Source organism: Formica exsecta, unplaced genomic scaffold (genome assembly GCF_003651465.1).
Source record: "Formica exsecta isolate Colony F162 unplaced genomic scaffold, ASM365146v1 scaffold26, whole genome shotgun sequence".
Classification (NCBI taxonomy): domain Eukaryota; kingdom Metazoa; phylum Arthropoda; class Insecta; order Hymenoptera; family Formicidae; genus Formica; species Formica exsecta.
Genome location: NW_021849866.1, coordinates 4,147,819 through 4,160,345, shown reverse-complemented (window position 1 = coordinate 4,160,345; position 12,527 = coordinate 4,147,819). Strand labels below are relative to the sequence as shown.

General features: G+C 34.7%; 1 protein-coding gene across 1 annotated transcript in view; it reads right to left on the bottom strand.

Annotated features, from left to right (window-relative positions):
- Positions 1 to 12,527, bottom strand: part of LOC115236692 — an 81,506-nt gene that overhangs the window by 12,599 nt on the left and 56,380 nt on the right. Inside the window, 3 exon segments of the mRNA XM_029809298.1 lie at positions 3,933 to 4,047; positions 6,648 to 6,855; positions 9,679 to 9,803. Of these exon segments, the coding sequence (XP_029665158.1) occupies positions 3,933 to 4,047; positions 6,648 to 6,855; positions 9,679 to 9,803 (448 nt within the window).

The following is a 12,527-nucleotide window of genomic DNA, read 5'->3' as shown; positions in this document are numbered from 1 at the left end:
TATATGTTATGTCATATATATAAAAAATTATATTTTGTTTACGAAGATTCAGCAAATAATGCGCTCACTGTAATACATACTTAATTTTTAAGTATTTTTAATAAATTATATATATATAATGAACAGACATAATATATATAATTATGTAATTTAAAATTTTTCCAAAAACGCTTTCTACGAAAAAAAGAATTTGAATTCACTAAAAATATTTATATAATTGGGAAATATATATAAATTAACACACAGAGTTATTTTTATAGAAAGTGAGAGAAAAATTATAAGATTTAAATTCACGCAACTAGAAATATTACTTTGACAAATAACATTTTACCTGTAAATTAAAAAATTAAAATATTGAATAAATGTAAATGGAGAATTCAGAAAAAGATGCATGTATGAGTTAAATTATAATTAAATGGATAATCTGAGAATATATCTCGGCAAGTACATTGTTATACAAGTAACTCGTATAATTGGAGATGTAAAGCACGCTCATCGATTATTTGTGAATTCATAAGGTATAAACGATTTAATTGTTCCTATTACGATTCTCGTGAAATTTAATATCGGAATTTCCGTCGAAATTTATTAACGCTACAGTAATTAACTAACAATTTGTATGAATTTTATTACATATTGCTCAAAGTAACGATTATTTCATCAAACATACGTTCACGAATCCGTATACTTTTTTACTGTGTTAATCCACATATAATATTAAGAAGCAATATTATAAAATATACTATTAACGTAATAAACGTTATTTCGTTTTGCGATTAGCCTAGCTCAAAGGAAATGCGGCAATAATAACAGCTACGTGTCGTTTATTTAGCGCTACTTGCGTGTTAGATCTCATCTTGTGTTTACACAAGATGTACGCGTTATAATTAAGTAAAATTTAGAACCAGACGGTCATACGCGATGGTACTACGTGTGCCAATGTCAATTTAGATTCAAGCAATCTCAATAATCAATATAAAGCGGCTTTAATATTAGAATCGATTCGGCATCGACGTGCGTCTGGTCTGCGACGGCTTTTACTACTGCGTATATCTGAATTTCTCTCGTGTGTGTTATTTCATTCGTATATGTTTATATGAGAGTGCTCAATTATGTCGTATAAAACAGCTATCTTTTTACGCTCAAACAATCTGCTCTGCATTCTCAAAATCACTAATCAGCTGATGAACATCTGACATTGAGATACATAATCGTTTAATATTAAAAATTATTGCTCTTATATTATAAGACAATTCTCTTCGCCAACAGAAAAATATCTCTTATTTCTTTCGAAAATCTTTAAAAAGTTATCTTTATTAATATTATACTCTTATTTTATAATAATCTTGTAAGTAAAGGTAGTGAGATGCAAAAAATTATATTCATGTTCTTGCCATAATATCATTATTTCATGATTTTTCAACTAATACCTATATTATAATTTTTCTTGTAACACAAAACAAATCAATCCTGTATCGTTTCTCAATCGTAGTATCGCAATGTCGCTCACATTGCGCAGATGTGATTTAACAACTCGTTCATTTTAAGCGGCTCAAAATCGATATATCAGTTTTATCTGGGATTTATTGTCGCGACACTGTCAGTGGTGATCTTCCGCAAAAGTGGACATCGTCCTTAGAAAAAGATTCATTAGATCGCGCTCGTATCATCGTAGATCAATCAATCAATCAACTTTTAGGATTAATTCGTCTTCCGGCTGTTATTTGCGAAGTGTTCCGCCACTCTCGATTGTCTCATAATATCGAGTGTAAATGTGATATTCTCTGCACGCGAGGAGAAGTACCAGAAATAATCCTTAATCGCAAATCGCGAGATTTTCAATTAAATCCGCCAAATTAAAAAAGCTCTTTTATATCTATCTACTTTTATATACATATATATACTTCGCGATAAAACTCATGCTAAAATATTCCGTATGTCTCTAAAGTCTGTGGTTGCAAAATTCATATTTTATCGAACGTGTTTCACGTCGTATGCAATTTTTATTCAAGAAATAGCGATGCATGAATTCGAATTTATTTTGAATTGAAAAAATTTCGTTAAAAAGAGAAGCGTAATACATACAAATATATATTCGCGTTTAATATAGGCAAATCGGAAAAGAAGAAAGAAAAAGAAGAAAAGAGAGATAGAGATATCCAGGAACGTGACTGTTTGCGTGTCGAGATTTCACGTGAAGTTAAATTACTGGTCGATTTATTATCTCTTTTGTGGCTTCAAAACAGAAATTGATCGATACTTTATTCCCGGCAATCAATTCCTCCGATATTTCGGTACACGATATAATCGATATTTTATTCCAACTAAATTGTTTATTCCTAATTCACCGATATAATCGTTCCTCGCAAATTTTCCATACTTTCTACATCGCTACGTAATTAATTTTGCGCGCGCCGCATCCTTTGATCTTTGACGTTCAATGCGGAAAATTAAGCCACCGATGTGGACGCTTTATTGACTATGAAGTTCAATAGAGGATATTTCAATAACGATTGCAATATGGCTTTAACATCATTATGATTTATCCATATCTCTCATTCGCTTCATAATAAATAAATTGCAATGACTACATGATCGTATTTAAACGCAAATAAATATTAACTTGTTGTACATCTAGAGACTCTTCGCAAGCAAGAAATTAATAATTAATAATTAATTTAATTATATAATTTCTCACTAATTAATAACTAATTTAATCGTTACAATACATCCTTTAAAACTTGTCGGTCAACCGTGAAAGTACGAATATAACAAATAATCAATATTAATCAAATTATTATCGGCATTACATCACGTCTCGATTAAAACTTTTTAATTGGGCGTACAGTAAATATAAAAATTTCTTACTTGTACACGAAAGACGCGGTGCAAGTAACACCCTACAGCGACGAAACCATCAATGTCTCGTACCGCGTTAAACAACTTTTCCCCCCGGCTAATCAATCTTCGAGGTCGGATCGCGTTTTTGCTATCTACGCACGCGATCAACGATCGATACGCGCTGCGCATCGACGTTTTATCACAATGACATGGGGAACGCAGCGAACTCATATTATATCTTCGGAGTCGGGTCGATCAAACCGCCGTTGTACAACAATGTAACTGGAAACAGCGGCATATTGCTGCTTAATAGATAGGATTATCGCAGCCGCTTAATCATCGCGGCCGCTGATGGCCGCTCATCCAGTATAACGGCATATTGGCATTTCGATCGAACATCCCGCGCAAAAGCACCTCATTGCCGATCCTGCCCACGTAATATCGGTATTAGGAGAAGATTTACATCGGTCTATATAGGGGATAAGCGTCTCGTCGATTCTTTTAACACTGTGTCGCTGATAAACGCGAACTTGTCCCCCTCGCGAGAAGATATGCAAGAAAATAAGAAATTATCGGATTTCTGTTATCCTGTCTCATATGTGCGCGTTTGTTTTCTTTTTATTATATACTTTATTATGTAATTATTATATATTTTATATATAGAGTACAAACATAATGCAATCAAGAAAAAAATAATTTCTCTTGCGAACAAAAGTACAGAATACAATTTTTATATGCGAGGCTTCTCACATATTTTCGAGAAAGCTGATTTTGAAAATTAAAAAATTGATACCTCATATTTAAACTCTTGAATAATCTCTAACAATCTCTCTCTCTCTCTCTCTCTCGTTTAGTTTTTTGAAACTGAAAAAAACCTCGTACGAAAAATTTCCAACTTATTTTTTCAACAAGAAATCATTTTTTACGACTGTACTACGTTTTCCAATTCATTCTGTATAGACGTAAGAGTTTGTCACACATGTGTCGTTCATACTAAATAAAAAACCATAAATATATAAACGAACCGATGCCTACAATTTGTTGCCTACAATCTTACGTCAATTGAGTCGAAATAATATTGATTGACTCACCAGATATTGAGGAACTTCTCCCGAACTTTCCGCTTCATGCTGTCACTCTTTCGACGATATTGCAATCTGCGGCAGGAATCCATATAGATGGGCTCCGAAAGTTGCTTGTAAAGACCTGCGGAAGACAGCGATTTCCAAATTAAGCTCCTGAAAACTTTTACGTTTCACTGTAAGAGGCTTGCGACACAACAACCAGCCGTAAAGAAACATCGAATACGAGGAATATCGATTTTCTCCGTAAACTCTGCGTCAGTTTATGTCACGCGACAAAATTTTATAAAGAGTATTTCACGCACTGAGAGTTATCTTCTACATGTAGAGAGTCTGAGCTTTATGCGCGCACCGGCCTCTTTTACTCCAGAAAATTTTCTATTTTCTCTTAATAAAAATTTTGCGGAGAATCAGAAATGCACAATAAAAGCGCAAGTCACAAAATCTCCTACGAATCAAGTTTCGACGATATAAAAGAATGTCACGCGATTGATTTTGAGCAAAGATGATTTTGGAAGGATTAATTAATATAATAGCCGATCGTAAAGTTTTCCTCGTCCACGGAAAATGCGCAGAAAACCACCCTGCGTATGAGCTCGGTTAGAAGCTGAAGATAACTGAAATACCTAGAACAGTTCCCTGCATGAACAAATATTTATTCAGCGGCCGCACGATCCTCGCTGTTTATTCACTCGTATATCCGTCATCTGCCTTCGAACGGCCAGCCCCGTAAAACTTTTCGCGGAACTTTTATACTTGACCGAGATGATCGACTTATCCCAATGCATCTAAACGTAGATCTCGATTCGCATCGAATGTTAGCGCAGGAAGAAAAATATCGAGAAGAAAATTTTTATCGCTGCGATTGTATCGAATGGAACATTTCGAGATTAATCCTTAAATGCTACGACAAATCGAAAATTTGAGATTTATTAAAATATCGGGAAAATATTTGAACAATCCATGAACTTAAATTAATTAAAATTTATTTAAATTTTTTTTCTCATTTTATGACATTAAAATTTATATCTAATTTAGCATAATCCATTTTAACTTATTGTCTTCCTGATCTCGTCATATATCACATGTATTGTTTTCTATTTTTCTATTTATTTATATTTCAAATTTTTTATTTAATATTATTTGTATTATTAAAACTACTTTCGAATCATTTAATGTACAATAAAAGCGATACTTCAATATTAATTTAATGACCGCAATTAAAAAAGCTCGATCGTATTTAATTCTATTGTATTTAGGATTATTCGTATATTTAACTTGAATCGTGATAACTTTTTCGATCCGCTAATAGGATTATCGAGTTGCATGGAACAATCGAAATTTCAAGCGTTTCCATATTTTCGAATGCCGTCGAAAGGATTTGCGATTTATATTACATTAAATAAAAATACCCGCATATTTTTCATTTTAACACTTAGCGCGCTAAAATATAAAAATATGATTAATTATTACCAAGAATTTAACTAACCAGGCAACATAGAAAATACATAATTTGGCTTTTAAGAGAATTACGCGTTTTTAGAGAAAAACAACTTACATGAAAACACGAGCTCATTATATATACTCCACATATTTTTATATAATCTCCTTAAAATAAAATCATCAAAGTTTTATCATTTTTAACAAATAGTCGAGATGTCACGCTAAATATAAAACTACGGGATTAAATGTGTATCCAATAAATTAAAAGCGCAAGAATAATATAACAAAGAAGTGCGAATTGAAAAGCAAAAGAGACGCCTGAGACAATTCTCGCGCGTCAATTCAAATATATTTATCTTCAATTTCATTTCGCTTCGATCCCGTGCGTGCAATGTCATCAAGATTTTTTGTATCTCGTAAAGAATAGAAACAATTGCACAATTTTTCCATTTCGATCTTGTATATCGATCCAGCACCGTGAATGTTCACCCTCGAATTGAACACAAAAAAGCACCATAAGAACAAATCAATTTTAACAGTCGCGTACACTTTATTATATATGCGCTGTGCTATGATAATGGACCCAAAGAGAGATTTAGAGAGAAAGAGAGAGAGAAAGAGAGAGAGAGAGAGAGAGAGAGACAGAAAGAGAGAGAGAGAGAAAGAGAGAGAAAGAAAAAGAGAGAAAAGGGGAAACCATTATCATGTATATAATCATCGACGAGAGAGAGAATAATGACGGCACGGCCAGAGAGAGCGTTTCATTTCGCTAATGCTCGCCATTTACGTCAAAAGTAAAATTGATATTAGTCTCGAATTTCCATTTCGCTGAATTATTTCATTTATTTCGATACTATGTGGTCGTTGCCGCGGAATCCGATTACAAAAATCGGGTTCCGACAAAACGAAGTGTCTATCGGGAAATTTTGTCATCTCTTAAGTCTTAAAACAATCAGCTGATCGATATCGCCATATTTAGAATCGTCGAAATAATCAATCACTCTTCTATCTTATTATAAAAAAATTCTATAAAGAGAAAATTGAAAATAAATATATTTTAGTTTTATCAATCTTTGAAGTATGCTTTGTTAAAACACCGCAAACGCTTTCAATTAAAACCACAATGCATTTCTACATCAAAATTATTTAGCAAAATCATCGTTGAATCTCTACAGTAATTAAAAACAATTACCTTTGTAAAGCTACTGATGTAATACTTTAAAATAGGTCGTCCGGAATTTATGACAGAGGCACTTTGTATTTAAATATACGAGTACTTACTAAGCCAGTTCAACTGATCGTTGTTCTCCAATTTGTTCTTGAAACTATCCACTTGGCGTTTCAATTCCCGCAAAGCGAGGGAGGGTGTGGCGTATAAAGCTTCCTGATGCTCTCGCAATTGTCGCTCTAGAGTTGCCACGCGCCTCTCCAGGGCCCAAAGCACCTCCGCTTCGATCACCCCCGTGGAAGCGGGATGCGCACCAACGATCTTGAAAAAAGGGTAATCAACTACCATAAACACATAAAATATACGCTGCGTATTCTAACACGCGTGTATCGTGCTAAAAAAATTGATATCTCGCTTAAAATAACATCTCGTTTTTTTCGCCCACCGATCTGTATATGTAATTATACATAATTCGCGATAATCTATGATTTTGCTAATATATTATTTAAAAAAATGATAATAATAAAATATTAGAACAAAGTTAATTTGAAATCTTAAAAATAAAATTAAATACAAATTTTAATTTCGTGAAAATAGAAAAAAATTTAAATAAATAACAATTAATTACATAAATTGTTATTCAAATATTTTTATCACAGGTGTGCATCGGAATTTTTATTTTTATACAAAAAAATAACAAAAGAATTTTATAAACGCGCGTCTAATGTAATTTTAAAACGCTTTTGAAGTTTTCTCAATTTAACAAGCAGAGATCAATGTGTTTGTGCGTATGTGTGTATTCGTAAATATGTAAAAGGTTGTATATAGATAAAAGACAACGTATGAGAGAGATAATCAAAGTTTCGCGATATAAACTCGTAATGTATTTCAACGACAATATTGATACACATCACACGCGCGATGAAGCTAATTATGGTAATGCTATTATATAATGCTACGCAAATTTAAGGCTCATTACCCGGAAGCAAGAGGTATTATACTCGCTTGAAGCACATGTTTCTTGACGTAATTGTTCCAGTAAAAATTAGTCGCTACGAAAAAACACGAATCAAAATTCATGCATCGAATTTCTTCAAACGAGTGTAACGAACAATTCTTTTTTATATAACTTTCAAAAATCACGAATTGTTTGTTAAAAACTATTAAAATATTTTCAAAAAAAATTATCAGTGATTAAATTCAATAACAGAAAATACAATAAAAGCGAGTTACTTGAAATGAACGAGTGCAAAGTTCACAATTCAAGAAATTACACCATAAACTTGAACAAATACGCAAGTTAAGACACACGATATTTCAACGTTTCGCGTCGCAAGAATTTTGATACGCACATCTTTTTTTTTTCCCCCGATCGCCCAAGTAAAACAATAAGTGTCCTAGCAACTCATTATCCATTTGACTATCGTCGCATTGATACGCAGAAATTATTTACGAGTCACGCTGCATCATTACGTTCGTACGAGTCAACATTATTAATAAACAGATATTATACACAGGATGTAAAAATATAATTATGTAGGCTGATTTTAATGTACTTTACCTGAAGAACATAGGGCGTATCGGGCGTATTCGGCGGTAGATGGGTCGAAATGTTGAGGAGCTTCTCTCCCTTGCGAAGCTTTACGATATCCAGAGGGCCAGCCTCTGCCGCGCTTCTAAAGAGCTCTGTAAGACAAAACAATAAATTCTCCTTTTTTTGCGAAGATTTATTCGCGAACGAGATCCTTGAATTTTCCGTCGCTTTTAACAAACTCGAGAAATAATAACGACGTCTCGTGTATAACGAGTAATGAGACGATCTTATCATCCCTTCTCAAATTATCCTTCGAGCAACCGAGACACCCTATATAAACGATATTTATACGATGCCGGTTCACTCCTCGCTATTAACCCTCAGCCCGTTCTTGCAACCGCGCGTGCAAGGATGATATTAACTTTATTAAACGCTATCACCCGCTGGCTGTCTCCCGATTATACTCGGGCTTCCCGACAATGAGAGCGCTAAACGCAGCCATAAAAGTCATTTCTTCCCCCTTCTTCCTGCCGGACAACAAAACTCGCCCGTTCGGATAACTCGCGAGCACGACGTACCCTTTCCAATATATCGAGCGTTAACGCTCGCGAGAGGATAGTAACGGGCATTGTGCATGTTTTATTCATTCTATCATCTGTGGGGTGCAACAAGAGAGAGGGAGAACGTGTATTACTGCGGCCCCCGGTAATTACTATCGACGACGCAACGCCGCCGGAACGACGGCGGTAAATGCGTACCCACTGTCGGAAAGTTTTCGAATCAATTAAACGGCACGGATATAGTCAGACCGGGATGTTAACGACCGTGCAGTTCATTTTAATAAACCGGAGCGAGCTTGAAAATAGCAAACTACATATATGACATAGGCGATATTTTTCAGTTAGCGTTTAATTTAATATACAATTAAGTAATTATTTCAACGACAATATTGATACACATCACACGCGCGATGAAGCTAATTATGGTAATGCTATTATATAATGCTACGCAAATTTAAGGCTCATTACCCGGAAGCAAGAGGTATTATACTCGCTTGAAGCACATGTTTCTTGACGTAATTGTTCCAGTAAAAATTAGTCGCTACGAAAAAACACGAATCAAAATTCATGCATCGAATTTCTTCAAACGAGTGTAACGAACAATTCTTTTTTATATAACTTTCAAAAATCACGAATTGTTTGTTAAAAACTATTAAAATATTTTCAAAAAAAATTATCAGTGATTAAATTCAATAACAGAAAATACAATAAAAGCGAGTTACTTGAAATGAACGAGTGCAAAGTTCACAATTCAAGAAATTACACCATAAACTTGAACAAATACGCAAGTTAAGACACACGATATTTCAACGTTTCGCGTCGCAAGAATTTTGATACGCACATCTTTTTTTTTTCCCCCGATCGCCCAAGTAAAACAATAAGTGTCCTAGCAACTCATTATCCATTTGACTATCGTCGCATTGATACGCAGAAATTATTTACGAGTCACGCTGCATCATTACGTTCGTACGAGTCAACATTATTAATAAACAGATATTATACACAGGATGTAAAAATATAATTATGTAGGCTGATTTTAATGTACTTTACCTGAAGAACATAGGGCGTATCGGGCGTATTCGGCGGTAGATGGGTCGAAATGTTGAGGAGCTTCTCTCCCTTGCGAAGCTTTACGATATCCAGAGGGCCAGCCTCTGCCGCGCTTCTAAAGAGCTCTGTAAGACAAAACAATAAATTCTCCTTTTTTTGCGAAGATTTATTCGCGAACGAGATCCTTGAATTTTCCGTCGCTTTTAACAAACTCGAGAAATAATAACGACGTCTCGTGTATAACGAGTAATGAGACGATCTTATCATCCCTTCTCAAATTATCCTTCGAGCAACCGAGACACCCTATATAAACGATATTTATACGATGCCGGTTCACTCCTCGCTATTAACCCTCAGCCCGTTCTTGCAACCGCGCGTGCAAGGATGATATTAACTTTATTAAACGCTATCACCCGCTGGCTGTCTCCCGATTATACTCGGGCTTCCCGACAATGAGAGCGCTAAACGCAGCCATAAAAGTCATTTCTTCCCCCTTCTTCCTGCCGGACAACAAAACTCGCCCGTTCGGATAACTCGCGAGCACGACGTACCCTTTCCAATATATCGAGCGTTAACGCTCGCGAGAGGATAGTAACGGGCATTGTGCATGTTTTATTCATTCTATCATCTGTGGGGTGCAACAAGAGAGAGGGAGAACGTGTATTACTGCGGCCCCCGGTAATTACTATCGACGACGCAACGCCGCCGGAACGACGGCGGTAAATGCGTACCCACTGTCGGAAAGTTTTCGAATCAATTAAACGGCACGGATATAGTCAGACCGGGATGTTAACGACCGTGATTACAGTTCATTTTAATAAACCGGAGCGAGCTTGAAAATAGCAAATTACATATATGACATAGGCGATATTTTTCAGTTAGCGTTTAATTTAATATACAATTAAGTAATAATTAAATCGAATAATTAAATTTTTTTCTGAATTAAAAAAATCGCAAAATGCTTTAACAGACATTTAATTTAATATTTAATTATCCTGGCAACATCGCGGAATCAATTTTACCGTTAACGCGGGTATCAAAATAAATAGCTCCTAAATTCGTCGAGAATACATAAACATCGCACGTAAATCTCTAAAAGAAAAAAAATAATCCTGCGTATCATACTACATACGGAGTAAAGTTTGCATCGCTGCGAAGAATAATATCGAAAGCTGCGCAAAAATTCGTTGAATAAATGATTCAATCCGCGCCGTTCCTGTCTTTCTTATTTTAGCGCGACTACGTGAAGTAGCCTGAAATATTGAAAAGCTCGGCGAGCGTAGTATTCGGTTTCAAATTCAACAGCCAACACATCCGACAACCGACTTCTGTGCTAAGCTAACGAATGAATTTCCGCATTTTATGCCCAACGATGAAAAACGTAGAATAGAACGTGTCTATGATTCTAATCAGAAGATTACCCTGTTAGATACGCGCGATATCAAGAGACCGATATAGAATCGTGCTATTTTCACAATGTCTGTTGATATTTGTCAGCGATATTCAAATAACGGCGTGGATCGATAATCGATCCTGAATAATACATCTTAATGCACCGGCGGGGAAGAAGAGGGAGGGAAAAAAACAATGATCTCGATGCAAAATGTACATCCCATTCTCGCATGAAAAATGGAGGTGCGGCGAAACAACATCGCGCGATCATTTATAAAAGAGCCTGGGGTCGGCCTCTCTTTTCAACTCATCCCCCTGACTGACGTTCGCGCGTCGCCCGGGATGAAATAAAAATATTCCGAACGTCCGTCCCGTGCGCGCGCGGAAGGAAACGCGGCGCCGGCGCGGGGATTCGTGTAACGAAACACGAGAAATCATCGTATTTCACGATTTATCTGGTACCGGGGGAGGAAGGGTTGAAATGGTACACCCCGACGGAACGCTGTCACGAATTCGTTTCGTTTTATGCGCGAACTTTACAAGGGTGCGCAGCAGTTTTCTGCCGCAATTTTACTGTCGGAGAGCCGAAAAGGAGAAGTGCATCCGCGGCGAAAAGTAAACATTATCGATTATCGTCGTCGATTTCTCCGTTTCCACTTTTGACAACAATAACTCTATACTCGCGATCGAGCTCGTCGGGAACTAAGATACAAACGGCGTAAACTATATTCCATGCTGCTGAAATTTGAATAAACACTTTTGTTGTATATCCAGATTGCTCATCCCCGTAGTCAAATGAATAGTTATCACAACGCGATTAAACGACGAACGACATTATTTCGTCCAAGCAAGGCAAATTAAAATCCTGAATTACTTTAATTATTAATTTAATCAAGTAATTGATTTAATTGTTAATAATTAAGTTTTATACAAGCAATATATATATATCCTCATTGTAAAGAAATTGAAAGAATTTTGTATATTCGCTCATTTATATAACAAAAAAATTTCATTATTCTACGATAAAAATAAAAAAATAAAAATAACAATAATGGATATAACAAAAATAATTCAGACCATCGAAAATAATTATTTGAATAATCTTGTTTCTATAAAATATTTATAATTTTATATATTTCTTTTTTTTCCGCAAAAATGTGCAAACACAAAAGAAATATTTATTTAAAATACAATATTTGAAAACTATTGAAAGCAAAAATAATAATTAAAAGAAATAATTCGAAAAACGACAAATCGAATTTATTTCAAAAATAATCATTTAATGGTAATCTACAAAATTAATTAATATGACTAAACAAAAACGAATCTATAAACTGTAAACCGTATAAATACAAAATGAAAATAGTATGTATTAAAATATTCTATTGCGTATATGATAAGATAAATAATTATTTCAATCTAATTTATATAATTAAATATCTGATTTAATATTAAAT